General features: G+C 43.7%; 1 protein-coding gene across 5 annotated transcripts in view; it reads left to right on the forward strand.

Moving 5' to 3' along the window:
- The window catches only part of zbtb40 (zinc finger and BTB domain containing 40), a 120,398-nt gene that overhangs the window by 79,059 nt on the left and 23,541 nt on the right, over positions 1-17,798 (forward strand). For 4 of the 5 annotated variants that reach the window (XM_068017565.1, XM_068017563.1, XM_068017568.1 and 1 more), the window contains 2 exons: positions 6,737-6,899; positions 8,117-8,203. In XM_068017565.1, the coding sequence (XP_067873666.1) occupies positions 6,737-6,899; positions 8,117-8,203 (250 nt within the window). The remainder of the gene's footprint in view (positions 1-6,736; positions 6,900-8,116; positions 8,204-17,798) is intronic. The other variant, XM_068017567.1, reaches the window with a different exon arrangement.

Here is a 17,798-nt window from a genome sequence, read left to right on the forward strand (position 1 = left end):
GCTTTGGGCTAATAAGTGGAAAGTAATATTTGTGCCATACGAATGTCAGGCAGTGACCATTTCCAACGAGATAGAATCTGTCTCTCCTTGATGTTCAATGGCCGTAGCATTGTTGAATCACCCACCACCAACATCCTGCGATCGCCATTGACCAGAAATTTAACTGGAGTAGCCACATAAATACTTGTGGCTACAAGAGCAAGTCAGAGGCTGGGAATTCTGCTGCTAGTAACTCACCTGACTCCCCAAAGCCTGTCCACTACCTCCAAGGCAAAAGTCAGGAGTATGATGGAATACTGTCCCCTTACCCAGATGAGTGCAGCTCCAACAACATTCAAACTTGACACCATCCAGGACAAAGCAGCCTGCTTGAATGGCCACCACTTTAACTATTCACTTCATCTGCCACCTGTGCACAGTGGCAGCAGTGTGTACCATCTACAAGATGCACTGCAGCAACTCGCCAAGTCTTGTCTTTTACTAGTGCCATGGGATCTTTTGTGTCTACTCGAGAAGGCAAGTGGGGCCTCTGTTGAACATCCCATTCGAAACATGGCACTTCCAACAGTGTGACACTCCCTCAGTACTGCACTAGAGTGTCAGCCCAGATTTTGTGTTCACCTCTCTTGAGTGGGACTTAAGCTCACTGCCTTCAGTCTCAAAAGGCAGAGGGCTACCACTGACCCCAGGCTGACACTTAGATATAGATGGAGTATTTGAACTTTGGACTCTGTTGACTACTATGGCAGCAGATTACACCTATCCACTGAACCTATGGGGGACCTTAAGGTTCATTGTTTTAAAATGGTAAATGCTGCTTGTTTTGTGATACAAATGATATATGCGGTAATGAAAGAATTTTTTTTTTAAACCCACTTGTGATCACAGTGCAGGTAGCTTAGTTAGAAGTGCACAAAGGCGAGATTCATGCATCCCCACTTTTATCCTCTCTTTAGAATTCCTGTAATGAAAGATTTGAACGTATTGCATCATTCAGCTTCTCCAGGCTTCACAGCCAATGAATTTTTGAAATGCTGGCACTGTTCTTCTGCAGCAAAACGTGGCACAACAAAGCCCCACATACGAAAAGTTGTTAGTGATGTTTGGTCGAGGTCAAGAACATTGGCCAAGACATCAGGAGAACTCCCTGCTCTTCAGATTGTGCCAAGGGATATTCTTGATCCAGTCGAACAGGAAGACTGGGCCTCAATTTAACCTACTCAGAACACAACACCGTCAATATTCCAGCACTCCCTCTGCTGCACCAAAAAGTCTGCCTAGATTATGTTCTGAATTATTGGAGTGGGGCTTGAACTACAGCCTTTTTACTCAGAGCCAAGAGTGTGATACAACTGAGCCAAGCTGACAGGCTAAGTAACCAAAGATATTGTTGAGTTTAAAAAATTGTACTACTGTTTAAACATTCATTTCTGATTTGATGAATTCAAAAGCCTTCACAAACGTAGTATAGAGGTGTGTATGACATGTCTTTGTAAAGTAACCCCAATAAATGCATGAAGTCTGATTACAACTTGGAGGCAATACTTATCTTACAATTTTATTGCCAAGTGGAATAGGGAACTTCTTTTCTCATCAGTGATGGAGCAACACTAAGATGATGCTTTCTATTATCACTGAACCTGCCAAGTTCAAACAGACAACCTAGTATAATGTTCTGACTTAGCCTTACACTACCTGTCCTGCTCTTTAAACTGAGAAAGGGAGAGCAGCAGACTGATGCTGGAGAGTGCTAGAGGAGCCTACTGCAGTCTTGATGGAATGCTGCATTTAAGAATGCAATTGTTGTTTGTGGAGCTATCCTGGGACAGTAGAAAAGAAATGTGGGGAGTGCAGGAGAATTAGACTGGACCGGAAGCAAAGTTTTCAATGTGGTGAAGTTTCGATGCATTGAAAAATTTCACTGATCCAGTTAGATGTCAGCTGCTGTACCACAATCTTTTGTGGGTTTTTAAAAAGTATGTATAAAACCCTATATTTGTTAACCTGCACGTCCACCTGAATAATCTGTGGGGCAAAACAACTATGACGCTGTCACTATTAAATTAAAACCATTTAAACCAACAAAAAACTGCAGAGACTGGAAACTGAAACAGTAGAAAATGCTGGAAACGCTTGGCGGGTCATCTGTGGAGAGAACAGAGGAGTTAACGTTTCAGGTCTCCCTTCATCAAAAACAGTCCTAATCCATTCTTGATTTGGCACCCTGTTGTGTATAAGTAGCAGATCACACACAACTCATTCTGCCTCTCGCGTGGATTGCTACAACTTCTATTTTCTGAGCTTCATCTCTCTGTTCAAAATGCTGCCGGAACTGTACTTCGTGCATACTGGAGCAAGTTGGAAATGCCTTTTAAATCTTAAGTCAGGTAGGTCAAGGCAGAGCGATCCTCTGAACTTCCTGTCACACATCTTGAATCAGTTTTGGGCCAGGTTTACTTGCTAGATTGTTTTGATCCATTTTGTCATTTTCAGTCATTAGTTACTTGTCACTAAGAAAGCTTGTATGTTGTCAACAGATGGATAAATTGGAGGCAGGAGCTTTGACATTTTTCCTTGGAGATATGCCTGTTGGACGTGATGGATTGTAGGGCCCTATGTGTGACAAATTCAGACCCCAAAATGTTTTCCATGAGGCACACTCTTGAACTCTAGCCAAGGGGTAATTAAAAAGGCTGTTAATATTGAACATAAATGCAGTCATTTTACTGAATTTTCATTGTTGATGGCTCTGGACCTATCTTTGTTCTCTGACATGAGGATCCTTCCATTCAGCTGTAGCTGAGTTGTTACCACTGTCACCTTTGAATCTCAAGGCTCCGAGTTCAAGACCCATTCCAGGGCTTGAACACAAAAATCAAGGTTGACACTCCGGTGCAGTGCGGAGGGAGTGCTGCACTTTCAGAGGTGCCGTTTTTCGGATGAGACGTTAAATCGAGGCCCCATCTGCCTGCTTGGATGGATGTAAAAGATCCCATGGCACTATTTTGAAGGAGAGCAGGGAGTTATCCCTGGTATCCTGGCTAATATTTATCCCTCAATAAACATCACAAAAACAGATTATCTGGTCATTACCACATTGCTGTTTGTGGGTATATGCTGTGCCCAAGTTGGTTGCCACGTTTCCTATCTTACAACAGTGACTACACTTCAAAAGTACTTCATTGACTGTAAAGGACTTTGAGATGTCTGGTGGTCGTGAAAGGTGCTGTTACGACCAGGTGAGAAAGAGGTCTAGGGTTCCCTTACAGCCTTCACCTGGTGTTACTATAACAGGGTTTAATTTTTAGACACAATGTTTTTAGCTCCCCAGTGGGGAATCCTTGTTCACTGTTTCCAACTATAAGGCAAAGAAACCAGCACAAACAGGCTTGAGTCATAGTTATACAGCACTGAAACAGGCCCTTCGGCCCATCGTGTCTGTGCTGGCCATCAAGCACCTAACTATTCTAATCCCATTTTCCAGCACTTGGCCCGTAGCCTTGTATGCTATGTCATTTCAAGTGCTTATCTGCCACCTCTTCAGGCAGTGTGTTCCAGATTCCAACCACCCTCTGGGTGAAATTTTTTTTCCTCAATTCCCCTCTAAACCTCCTGCACCTTACGTTAAATCTATGCCCCCTGGTTATTGACCCCTCCGCTAAGGGAAAAAGTTTCTTCCTATCTAACTTATCAATGCCCCTCATAATTTTGTATACCTCAATCATATCTCCCCTCAGCCTTCTCTGCTCTAAGGAAAACAACCTTAGCCTTTTCAGTCTCTCTTCATAGCTGAAATGCTCCAGCCCAGGCAACATCCTGGTGAATCTCCTCTGCACCCTCTCCAGTGCAATCACATCCTTCCTATAGTGTGGTGCCCAGAACGGTACACAGTACTCCAGCTGTGGCCTAACGAGCATTTCATACAGCTCCATCATAACCTCCCTGCTCTTATATTCTGTGCCTTGGCTAATAATGTCAAGTATCCCATATGTCTTCCTAACCACCTTATCTACCTGTAATCTATGGACAAGTACACCAAGGTCCCTCTGACCCTCTGTCCTTCCTAGGGTCCTACCATCCATTGTATATTCCCTTGTCTTGTTAGTCCTCCCAAACTACATCACCTCACACTTCTCAGGATTAAATTCCATTTGCCACATCTCCGCTCATCTTACCAGCCCATCTATATCGTCCTATAATCTAAGGCTTTCCTCTTCACTATTTATGACACCACAAATTTCCGTGTCATCTGTGAACTTACTGATCATACCTCCTATATTTATGTTTAAATATGCAGCGCAGTAGTTAGCACCGCAGCCTCACAGCTCCAGGGACCTGGGTTCGATTCTGGGTACTGCCTGTGCGGAGTTTGCAAGTTCTCCCTGTGACCGCGTGGGTTTTCACTGGGTGCTCCGGTTTCCTCCCACCGCCAAAGACTTGCAGATTGGCTGTTGTAAATTGCCCCTAGTGTAGGTAGGTGGTAGGGAATATAGGATTACTGTAGGGTTAGTATAAATGGGTGGTTGTTGGTCGGCACAGACTCGGTGGGTTGAAGGGCCTGTTTCAGTGCTGTATCTCTAAATAAATAAAATAAAATAAATAAATCATTAATGTACACTACAAACAGCAAGGGTCCAGCACCGATCCCTGCAGTACACCACTGGTCACAGGCTTCCACTCGCAAAAACAACCCTTGACCATTACTCTCTGCCTCCTGCCACTAAACCAATGTCTTTCCATCCAAGATTTGGCAATTTTTTTATTTAAAGCAAGTCCTTTCTTCACTTCAGCAACAGTTTGAAATTTAATGTCCATGTGGCGAAATTAATATGCCTCATGCTTGGCAGTTGGGGGCCTGAATGATAGGCATTATATAAATACAAAGACTGAAGCTGCATAAATCTTAATTTTCTTATTTACAAAGGGAGAATGTGATGTTCCACCTCAAAATACTCACAGAGGAAACTTGAGACTATAATCCTGGACAGAATTATTGAGCATTCAGAAAAGTATGAGCTAATGAATGAAAGCACTGATTTTAAGTTAATAGAAACAGAAACTGCTGGAAATACTTACGCCTGGCAACATCTGTTGAGAGAGAAGCAGTTAACGTTTCAGGTTGATGACCTTTCATCAGAACTGATTTTAAGTTATTTGATAAAGTAATGGCGAGGTTTGATGAGGACAGTATGGTAGATGTGTATATGGACTTTCAAAAGGCTGTTGACAAAATACCACATCATTGACATATCAAATTTAAAGCACCATAAATTAAAGGGACAGTGGCAGCATGGATGCAAAATTGACTTAGGGACAGAAAGCAATGAGTAGTGGTGAACGGCCAGTTTTCAGACTAGGGAAGTATACAGTGGTGTCCTCCAGTAGTTGATGTTCGGATCACTGTTCTTTTTGCTACATATTAATGATCTGGAGTTGGGTATACAGGGCATTCAAAGCTTGCAGACAGTACGAAGCTCAGAAATGTAGTAAACAATGAGGAGGAAAGGAACAGACTTCAGGAGGACGTAGACAAACTGGTGAAATGGGCTTTCACACGGCAGATGCAATTTAACACAGAAAAGTGTGAAGTGATGCATTTTGGTGGGAAGAATGAGGAAAGGTAATATGAACTAAATGGTACAATTTTAAAAGGTTGGTGGAAGGGAGAGACCTGGGGGGTGTATGTACACAAATCCTTGAAGTTGAGAAGACTGATTTTAAAAAAAGCATATGGGATCCTTGGCTTTATTAATAGAGGAATACAGTACAAAAGCAAGGAAGTTATGCTGCACCATTATAAAACACTGGTTAGGCCTCAACTGGAATATTATACTCAATTCTGGGCACCACACTTTAGGAAGGATGTTAAGACCTTAGAGAGGGTGCAGAAGAGATTTACTAAAGTGAAATGCGAGATAAACCATACTGCAGAGAAAGTAAAGGGCAGCTCTTCAAAATCATGAAGGGTTTTAATAGAGTAAATAAGGAGTAACTGTTTACAGTTGCAGAGGGCACAGCATTAAGGTGCTTGGCAAAAGGACCAGAGGCCACATGAGGAAACATTTTTTTTACATAGTGTGGTCTGGAATGCACTGGCTGAAAGGGTGTTGGAAGCAGATTCATTTAAAAGGGAATTGAATAAATACCTGAAGGTAACAAATTTACAGGACAAGGGGAAAGAGCAGGATTAATTGGATGGGTGTGCCAAAGAGCTGATGGGCCGAATGGCCACCTCCTGTGCTGTATGATTCTGTGTTTGTTATTGTAGGTCAGTGAATTAAGGTGTTGCCTTAATATACAGCATGGTTCAGAGTTGGAACATAGTGGATGTATGATTCGTTCATTATACAGTACTTCTGATTAGTAGGAGTTGATAGCTGCAGTATTTCAGGTCCCACGATACTCCAGTTGCCAAGTTCATGGCCGAGAGAGGTGTAAAAAAAAAAATTCAGGGAGGAGCAACAGCATTTCTTCACTGGTCTCCTTGGGCTGTAGTTGATATCCTTCACAGCGTGAAATTAAGATTATTTCCCAGTATCCACTTTACTGAAATTTCTTTACGAACAGGTTAAGTATTTGAATAACTGACCAGGTAAGTTAAAATTCAAGACAGAACTGTTGAAAATACAATTAGAAGAGAGGCTGAGTGAACTGGAGCCATAGAGGGCCACCCTGCCCTTTCTCATCCTTGTCGTTTCTCATGTTCTAACGTGTACTTTTATGATTTCTTTTGCAGCAACTCTCTGGATTGTGGTATCATAATCGTACCCACCATCCCGACATCTTTGCAGCACAAAATCACCGCTCTCCGAAGTTTGCCACTCTGGTGTGCTCAGCATGTGAAAAGTCCTTTGGGAGCACAACTGCTCTGAATAAGCACATGAAGTCTGACCATTCGGGTAACATTTTTTTTCTGGTTTTGTACCATCGCTTGATCTCAGCATGAATGTGTAGTTTGATCTTTGCTAAACAGAGGAGGAAAGCCCTATGCTTGATCCCTTGTCTGGGATGTTAATTGATGTCAGTTGAGGCAGTGTTGATGGTGAGTCGCAATAGCAAGCCTGGGGGCGCCAGGTTAGGTTGCAGCAAAATTATTCATACTTTGGTTGAAGAGTGTGCAAGTTATGGTTCAGCTGCAACAGCTCTCTAACTTATGATCACACACTGTCGACTTGTGTATGAACTTGGTGAACTACTGGAGGTTGTGGCACCCATGGAACTACACCCTGGGGAGGAAGTGTGGGTATCTTGGAGGGGAAGCAACATCCTTTTCTTGGCCTCCTTGGACTGTACTTTAGTGTCAAATCAAAGTATGATATTGCAATTTTAACCAGACTTTTTCCCAGATGTAGATTTTAATAGAGTTCTGCCATATGTGGTACTCTTTTGGCTGTAATGTGCAGTACGTTCATTTTTTTTTAATTGTAGCTTCTTCCCTGCATTTCCCCGCTTATAGGTACAGCTGTTTAATACCCTGCTTCTAGGCCTCTGACTATAGTAAAGCAATAGTAATATCTATAGTAATAAACTCTTCCAAAGCATTGATTAATTTCAGTCTGTAAACACTTTAATGAGAGGCAATTGTGAGTTGCAATATGAATTGCCTTTCATTGTAAATATTGCACATGTACTTGCTGTATAAATGTAGGTGTAATTGCTTCAAACATTATGCACAATTTTCAAAATGCCAGTGATTTGAATCCAAGCCCTATTCTGGCCCCGCAGTTCAGCCTAGTGAATGTTTCGTACTGTAACTTATCCAATGTATCCTGACTGTCAGTATTGGAAGAGGGTGCAAATTCAGCTCAGATCAGTTGTTACTCTGTACACAATTCTTTTATTTAAAAAGTGGTATTTATTTGGCCATGTTTTCCACTTATGCACTCACCAACCCCTGATTTTCCCATTATTAAAGTGATTGGGTGGAAAGTCGCAGGCTGGTGATGGCAGAAGTGGAAAACCCCGACCATTAACTATTAAAGTACCAGTTAATATTAAACTGTGTTCAATATAGAATGCATCATTGGTAGCAACAGAAACTATATCAGTCATTGACAATTAATTCTAACACCGTCGGCTTTCTCTTTTGATGCAATATTGCACTTGATTCTCTCAGATATCAAGATGTTGGAGTGTGAGAACTGTAAAGACACCTTTGCCACACAAGCATTGTTGCACATACACATGAAATCCAAACACTCAGGTATGTGAAGTGTTAACCCATTTTAATTTCCCATAACGGGGCAAGTCCTCGGATGCTGGATTTTTTGATGTTTGAGTGAACTTACCTGTGCTGCTGGTCATTCTATTTACAACAAGGCGATTTTTCAGCCTGACATTTTATGATTTGTGTAAATTAAGCTGTTGCCATGTTAATCCGAAGAATATTTTTTAGCGATCACTGAACAGATGTATACACTGTAGTACAATTTTTAAAATCTGGTTTGTAAGTCACAGCTTTTCATCTGTTTGCGTTTTTTGGTTCAGATTACAAAGCTTATAATCTTCAGTCAGTACATGTGGTTGCCCAGTGGAGGTGCTCATGGAGAGGATAGTAGTGGGCTCCTCTGTGTTGCTTGCTTAATACTATCACTTAAGCAAATAAATCTGTGGATGTTCAGTAGTTACATAAGTAAATATATGTGTGTCACTTGTGCATCATAGGAACTAAGAAGCATACACAGCATATTGGATGAAACTGAATATGCATGTATTGTATATAAAAGTTAGATTTACAATATAACTGTCTGAGATTTCTGCATTCTTCTAAATCTAGTCTCTTGTGCATCTCAATTCTCACCCACTCCTAACATTGATGGCCTTGCTGTTAGCTGCCTGGGCCTTAAGCTCTGGAATTCCCTCTCTGAACCTCTCCATATCTCTACCCCTCTCTCCTTTAAGATGCTCCTTAACATGCTTTGGACACCAGTCCTAATATCTCTATGTGACTCGGTGCCAAATTTTGTTAACACTTCTGTGTTAGCCTTCGGATCTTTTATTACGTTAAAGGCACTACATAAATGCAAGTTGTTGTATCAATATATATGTGCATTTCTGATTTTATAAGCATATATATATGTTTATAGATTATACATACATGCAATATATGTCAATATAAATACATGGGGTTCATTTTGAGCCCGTAGGTCTCACAAGATGCCAAAAGCTGGGCTGAGGCTTATCCTAAGATCTAACTAGTATGGATATGGGACTAATGATTGGGGAAAGTGGAGATAATGCATAACTAAAAATAACTCAAGCTAGTCGGGTTGTGTAGAAGGGACAGGTTGGACTGGCAGGTGTAGTACAAGGCTGAAGTTACAGCTCGAACTCTTGTTGAGGTCTGGCCTGGCTGTGTGTGGTGTTGAAGGCTGGACTATGAGTGTGAGTAGTAGGAAGGCTGCAGACAGAACAAGATACAATTTCAATAGTAGAGTGGGAGTCAAATCAAAATGAGACAAAAATAGATTACAAGATGTCTGGTGTGATGGGATCAAGCAATCTTTCTAGTGGCATGGATGATGGGTTTGTGGAATCATTTCAGATCACTAGAGGAGTAATCATCTAAGTGAAGGCATACTACACAGTTCCCATGGACAAATTAGATTGCAGAAGGGGAATACTAGCTCAGCTTTTCATCTCGAATCTTAATTTTTTTTCTCATGCATGACCCCTGATTAATCCCTGCCTCTCCAAGTGGAGATTAATCCTGTCCCTCAGAATTTTTTCCAATAGTTTCCCAACCACTGATATTAGACTCACCGGCCTGTAATTACCTGGTTTATCCTTGCTACCTTTCTTGAATAATGGTACCACAGTCGCTGTCCTCCAGTCCTCTGGTACCTTTCCTGTGGCCAGAGAGGATTTGAAAATTTGTGTCAGAGCCCCTGCTATCTCCTCCTTGCCTCACATAACAGCCTGGGATACATCTCATCTGGGCCTGAGGATTTATCCACTTTTAAGCCTGCTAAAACAGTTAATACTTCCTCCCTTTCAATACTAATATGTTCAAGTATATCACAATCCCCCTCCCTGATCTCTATACCTACATCGTCCTTCTCCATAGTGAACACAGATGAAAAGTAATTATTTAAAACCTCACCTATATCCTCCGGCTCCACACAGATTGCCACTTTGGCCCCTAATGGGCCTTACTCTTTCCCTGCTTATCCTCTTGCCCTTAATATACTTATAAAATGCCTCAGGTTTTTCCTTTATCTTGCCGGCCAGTGTGTTTTCATGTCCCCTCTTCGGTCTCCTAATTACTTTTTTTAAGTACCCCCCCCTACACTTTCTATACTCATCTAGGGCCTTCCCTGTTTTCAGCACTCTGAATCTGCCATAAGCCTCCTTTTTTTTCCTGATGCAATCCTCTATATCCCTTGACGTCCAGGGTTCCCTGGACTTGTTGGTCCTACCCTTCACCTTAACGGGTACATGTTGGCTCTGAACTCTCACTATTTCCTCTTTGAATGACTCTCACTGGTCTGATGTAGCTGCTCCCAGTCCAGTTTGGCCAGATCCTGTTTTATCACACGGAAATCGGCCTACCCCTAATTCAGTACCTTTATTTCTGTTCCGTCTTCGTCCTTTTCCATAACTACCTTAAATCTTAGAGTTATGGTCACTATCCCTGAAATGAACCCCCACTGACACTTCTACCGCTTGTCCAGCTTCATTCCCTAGAATTAGGTGCAGTACTGCCCCTTCTCTTGTAGAACTTTCTACATACTGGCTCAAAAGCTCTCCTGTATGCGTTTTAAGAATTCAGCCCCTTTAAGCCTTTTGCACTACGACTATCCCAGTCGAATTTAGGGAAGTTGAAATCCTACTACTATCGTCTTTGGCCTCCTTGTCTCGAGAGACAATGGGTAAGCACCTGGAGGTGGTCAGTGGTTTGTGAAGCAGCGCCTGGAGTGGCTATAAAGGCTAATTCTAGAGTGACACAGTTCCACAGGTGCTGCAGATAAAATTGGGTGTTGGGGCTGTTACACAGTTGGCTCTGTCCTTGCACTTCTGTCTTTTTTCCTGCCAACTGCTAAATCTCTTCAACTCGCCACTCTTTAGCCTCACCTTTATGGCTGTCCGCCAGCTCTGGCGATCACTGGCAACTGACTCCCACGACTTGTTGTCAATGTCACAGGACTTCATGTCGCGTTTGCAGACATATTTAAAGCGGAGATATGGACGGCCGGTGGATCTGATACCAGTGACAGGCTCGCTGTACAATGCATCTTTGGGGATCCTGCCATCTTCCATGCGGCTCACATGGCCAAGCCATCTCAAGCGCCGCTGGCTTAGTAGGTTGTATATGCTGGGGATGTTGGCTGCCTCGAGGACTTCTGCGTTGGAGATAAGGTCCTGCCACCTGATGCCAAGGATTCTCTGGAGGCAGCGAAGATGGAATGAGTTGAGACGTCGCTCTTGGCTGACATGCGTTGTCCAGGCTTCGCTGCCATAGAGCTAGGTACTGAGGACACGGGCTCGAAACACTCAGACTTTTGTGTTCCGTGTCAGTGCACCATTTTCCCACACCCTCTTGGCCAGTCTGGACATAGCGGCGGACCCCTGTCCCATGTGCTTGTTGATTTCTGCATCGAGAAACAGGTTACTGGTGATAGTTGAGCCTAGGTAGGTGAACTCTTGAACCACTTCCAGAGTGTGGTCACTAATATTGATGGATGGAGCATTTCTGACATCCTGTCCCATGATGTTCATTTTCTTGAGGCTGATGGTTAGGCCAAATTCATCGCAGGCAGCCGCAATCCTGTCGATGAGTCTCTGCAGACACTCTTCTGTGTGGGATGTTAATGCAGCATCATCAGCAAAGAGGAGTTCCCTGATGAGGACTTTCTGTACTTTGGTCTTCACTCTAAGATGGGCAAGGTTGAACAGCCTGCCATCTGATCTTGTGTGGAGGAATATTCCTTCTTCTGAAGACTTGAACGCATGTGAAAGCAGCAGTGAGGAGAAGATCCCAAACTTTGTTCTCACACGTACACTGCCCTGTTTCATGCCACTCAGGATACGAAAGGGGTGTGATGAGGCACCGCTATGCTGAATTGTGCCTTTCATATTGTCATGGAATGAGGTGATGATACTTAGCAGCTTTGGTGGATGTCCGCTCTTTGCTAGTAGTCTGAAGAGACCGCGTCTGCTGATGAGGTCAAAGGCTTTGGTGAGATCTATGAAAGCAATGTAGAGGGGCATCTGTTCACAGCATTTCTCCAGTAGCTGTCGAAGGGAGAACAGCATGTCATTGGTGGATCTCTCTGCTCAAAAGCGCACTGTGCCTCAGGGTAGCCACGCGCAGCCAGCTTCTGGAGTCTGTTTAAAATGACTATTATTACCCTATTATTTTTACACCTCTCTGAGATTTGCCTACATATCTGCTCCTCTATCTCTCTCTGACTGTTTGGAGGCCTGTAGTACACTCCCAGCCAAGTGATTGCCCCCTTTTTGTTTTTAAACTCTACCCATATGGCCTCATTTGAGGAACCTTCTAAGATATCATCCCTCCTTACTGCAGTAATTGACTCCTCGATCAACAGTGCAATACCACCACCTCTTTTATCCCTTCCCTGTCACGCCTGAAGATTCTATACCCTGGAATATTGAGCTGTCAGTCCTGTCCCTCCCTCAATCATGTCTCTGTGATAGCAATAATATCATAATCCCATGTGCTAATCAGTGCCTTCAATTCATCTGCCTTGCTCATAACACTCCTTGTACTAAAATAGATGCAATCCAGCCTTGCATTTTTCACGTGTGCCTTAACAAGTCGATATTTGCTCTGCCTTCCAGACTGACTCTGTTTCTCTTCTATATTTGACTGTGCGTCACCCCCTGCTGTAACTCCACTCTGTATCCCATCCCCCTGCCAAATTAGTTTAACACCCCCCCCCCCAACAGCACTAGCAAACCTCCCAGCAAGAATGTTGGTCCCGTTCCGGTTCAGGTGCAATCCGTCCAACTTGTGCAGGTTCCACCTTTGCCAGAAACAGACCCAGTGATCCAGGAAACTAAAGCCCTCCCTCCTGCACCATCTCCTCAGCCATGTATTCATCTGCTCTATCCTCCTATTCCTATACTCACTAGCACGTGGCACCAGGAGTAATCCAGAGATTACAGCCTTTGAGGTCCTGCTTTTTAATCTGCTACCTCGCTCCCTGAATTCTTCTGGAAGGACCTCATCCCTCTTTCTACCTGTGTCGTTGGTACCAATGTGTACCACGACCTCTGACTGTTCCCCCTCCCCCTTCAGAGTGTCCTGCAGCCGCTCCATGACATCCTTGACCCTAGCACCAGGGGGGCAACATACCATCCTAGAGTCACATTTGCGGCCACAGAAACGCCTATCTGTACCCCTTACGATAGAATCCCCTATCACTATAGCTCTCCCACTCCTTTTCCTCCCCTCCTGTGCAGCTGAGCCTCCCGTGGTGCCACAGACTTGGCTCTTGCTGCATTTCCCTGAGAAGCTATCTCCCCCAACAGTATCCAAAGTGGAAAATGTGTTCGAAAGGGAGATGGACCCAGGGGACTCCTGCACTACCTGCCTAGTTCTTCTACTCTGCCTGGCGGTCACCCATTCCCTTTCTGTCTGAGCAGTCTTTACCTGCGGTGTGACCACCTCCCTGTACGTGCTATCCATGATGTTCTCAGCCTTGCGGATGCTCCACAATATCTCCAGCCGCCGCTCCAGATCTGAAATGCGGATTTTGAACAGCTGCAGCTGGAGACATTTACTGCACACGTGTTCGCCCTGGACGCTGGAAGTGTCCCCGACTTCTCTCATTGCACAGGAGGAGCACTCCACGTTGCCGAGCTGCCCTGCCAGGACTTACCCTTAATTTATCCCCTTAAATTACCCAGCAATTAGATGATTTACACTAAGGACCTTGATTCCCTAAAAAAAAAACTGCCTACTATATTTTAAAAAAAAACTGTAACCTTTCCCTTTACTTTATTTACTTACCCAGCAATTTAGAGTTATTCCTTAACAGCAGTGACTCACCAACCAATCACCTTGCAGCTTTCCTGTGACGTCATGTTGGCTTTTTTTTTTCAAAACTGTGGCGCACTTGAATAGGTCCGACTGCTCTCTACTCCTGAAGGTAAGTGAAGGCCCCAAGCCTTGTGCTGGATTTATCCGCTTCTGGTTCTCGGTGTTTCCATACAGGTCCAAACGCTCTCCGCTCCTGTAGGTACGTGAAGGCCCTGAGCCTCACGCTGGATTTATTTGCTCCCAGAGTACTGTGTACAGTTTTAGTCTCTACCAAAGGAAGGATATACTGGCCTTGGAGAAAGTGCGATGAAGGTTCACCAGAGTGATTCCTGGATTGTGGGGATTGACCTATGAGGAGAGACTGAGTAGTGTAGGCCTATATTCCATGGAGTTAAGAAAAATGAGAGGTGATCTCATTTGGTATATGAAATTTTTTAAGGGGCTTGACAGGATAGATGCTGGGAGGATATTTCCCCTGGCATGGAAAGTCTTGAACGAGGGCCCACAGTCTCAGTGAGGTTGGCCATTTAGGACTGAGATGAGGAAAAATCCCTTCACTCAAAGGGTTATGAATCTTTGGAATTTTTCACCCCAGAGAGCTGTGGATGCTCAGTTGTGTACAGTCAAGACAGAGATTGTTAATTTTTTGGATGCTAAGGGAACCAAGGGATATGGGGGTAGTGCAGGAAAGTGGAGTTGAAATTGAAGATCACCCGCAATCTGAACGGCGGAGCAGGCTCGAAGGACCTCATGGTTTACTCCTATTTCTTACGTTAATGCTAATATTTGATAGGTTTCAGAGCCTTGTGTGTCATATGCCTGTCATGCAGGATTCGAACAGAGTATCGCACCAAGGCTTAAGCATTGGTTGACATGGTAACTACTTTTCAAGGAGACTCTTCCATCTTTGGAGCTGTTCTGTGTTCTTCAGTTTGAGGCAGCAGAATTGCTGTCAATATCCAGTACCAGTGGCCTTCACTTCAGCTCAGTGTGAACTTCCTAAGTTTGTTGGGGGGAATGACATAACTTGAATTCCTCTTTTGAGCAGTCAGCAATTCTTAAGGTACATTTCAGTGAGAAAGAAAGACTCTCGGGGAAGGACGCACCATCCGTGGCTAACTCAGAAGTTAAAGAAATAGCGTACAATTCAGCAAAGAGTAGAGGCAGGTCAGAAGATTGGACAGAATATAAAAAACAGCAAAGAATGCCTAAAAGAATAATGGGAGAAATTAGATACGAGAGAAAGCTAGCTCGAAATATAAGAATGAATAAGAGTTTCTACAGGTATTTGAAAAGGAAATGAGTAAGTAAAGTGAGTGTTGGTCCTCTAGAGAGAGTCCGGGGAGTTAATAATGGAAAATAAGGAAATGGCATTTGAATTAACAGATTGTTTGCATCTGTCTTCACTGTAGAGGATACAAATAACATCCCAGAAATAAATGTGAACCAAGAGTTGAAAGGGAAGGAGGAACTTAAAACAATTGCCATCACCAGGGAAAGGGTATTTATTTAGAGAGACAGCACTGAAACAGGCCCTTCGGCCCACCAAGTCTGTGCCGACCAACAACCACCCATTTATACTAACCTTACAGTAATCCCATATTCCCTACCACCTACCTACACTAGGGGCAATTTACAACGGCCAATTTACCTATCACCTGCAAGTCTTTTGGTTGTGGGAGGAAACCAGAGCACCCGGCGAAAACCCACGCGGTCACAGGGAGAACTTGCAAACTCTGCACAGGCAGTACCCAGAATCGAACCCGGGTCCCTGGAGCTGTGAGGCTGCGGTGCTAACCACTGAGCCACTGTGCCGCCCTTAAAACTGAGAAAATTATTAGAACTAAAAGCCGTCAAGTCCCCAGGTCCTGATGGACTTCATCCTCCGGTCTTAAAAGAAGTGGCTGCTGAGATAGTGGATGCATTGATTTTAATTTGACAAGGTGCCTCATCAAAGTTTACTAAACAAAATAAGCGCCCGTGGTATAGGGGGTAACATATTAGTATGGGTAGAGGATTGGTTAGCTAACAGGAACCAGAGAGTAGGTATAAATGGGTCATTTTCAGGTTGGCAAGCTGTAACTAGTGGAGTGCCACAGGGATCAGTGTTGGGGCCTCAACTATTTACAATCTCTATCAATGACTTGGCTAAAGGGACAGAATGTATGGTTGCTAAATTTGCTGATGGTACATAGGTAGGAGAATAAATTGTGAAGAGGACATGAGTCTGCAAAGCGATTATAGATAGGTTAAGTGAGTGGGCAAAGATTTGGCAGATGGAGTATAACGTGAGAAAGTGCGAACTTGTCCACTTTGGCTGGAAAAATAGAAAAGCAACATATTTAAATGGAGAGAGATTGCAGAACTCTGAGATGCAAAGGGATCTGGATGTCCTAGTACACTAAACACAAAAAATTAGTATGCAAGTACAGCAAATGGTTAAGATGGGCGGCGCAGTGGTTAGCACCACAGCCTCACAGCTCCAGCGACCCGGGTTCGATTCTGGGTCCTGCCTGTGTGGAGTTTGCAAGTTCTCCCTGTGTCTGCGTGGGTTTCCTCCGGGTGCTCCAGTTTCCTCCCACATGCCAAAGACTTGCAGGTTGATGGGTAAATTGGCCATTATAGGTAGGTGGTAGGGAAATATAGGGACAGGTGGGGATGTGGTAGGAATATGGAATTAGTGTAGGATTAGTATAAATGGGTGGTTGATGGTCGGCACAGACTCGGTGGGCCGAAGGGCCTGTTTCAGTGCTGTATCTCTAAACTAAAACTAAAAAGGCAAATGCAATGTTGTCATTTATTGCAAGAGGAATGGAATATAAAAGTTGAGATGGTTTTCTACAGTTGTAGAGGATATTGGCAAGACCATATCCAGAGAATTGTGTGCAGTTCTGGTCTCCTTACTTAGAGCATTGGAAGCAGTTCAGAGAAGGTTCACTTGACTGATTCCTGGGATGAGCGGATTATCTTATGAGGAAAGGTTGGACAGGTTGGGTCTGTATTTCTTGGAGTTTAGAAGGATGAGAGGTGATCTTATTGAAACATACAAGATCCTGAGGGGACTTGACAGGATGGATGTTGAAAGGATGTTTCCCCTTGTGGGAGAGACTGAAACTAGGGGGCACAGTTTAAAATAAGGGGTATCCCATTTAAGACAAAGATGAGGAGAAATTTTCGTTGAGGGTCGTGAGTCTGGAACTGTCTTTCCCAGAGAGCGGTGGAGGCAGGATCATTGAATGTTTTTAAGGCAGAGGTAGACATATTCTTGACAAACAAGGGAGTCAAAGGGTTTCGGTGGGGAGGCAGGATAGTGGAGTTGAGTCCACAAGCTGATCAGCCATGATCTTATAGAATGGCAGAGCAGGCTCGAGGAGCCGAATAGCCGACTCCTGCTCCTATTTCATATGTTTCTTAGTTCAAATTCAGTAGCATTGGGTTTCAGGTTGCATCAAACCCCTTCCTTGTGTTACGACCCATTGAGAAAGGTGTCCAGGGGTCCCTCTCAGCCTTCACGTGATCTTACCGTAACAGGGTTTAATTTTAAATGCACCGTGTTTTTAGCTCCCCCTTGATGAATCCTTGTTCGTCACTTTCCAATTATAAGGCAAAGAAACCAGCACAAACAGGTTTTCTTAGGTTCAAGTTCTTAAGTTTAAGAAAAGTTGAAATTTATTGAACAGAAACTTAAACTGTAATTCGGTTAACGCCTACGGATACATGGCGCGCCCCACGCTAGCATGCATACGCAATGCACACATGCAAATAGAGACAGAACAGAGCAGAAGAAAAA

This window comes from Heterodontus francisci, chromosome 37, assembly GCF_036365525.1.
Source record: "Heterodontus francisci isolate sHetFra1 chromosome 37, sHetFra1.hap1, whole genome shotgun sequence".
In the NCBI taxonomy this organism is placed as follows: Eukaryota; Metazoa; Chordata; class Chondrichthyes; order Heterodontiformes; family Heterodontidae; genus Heterodontus; species Heterodontus francisci.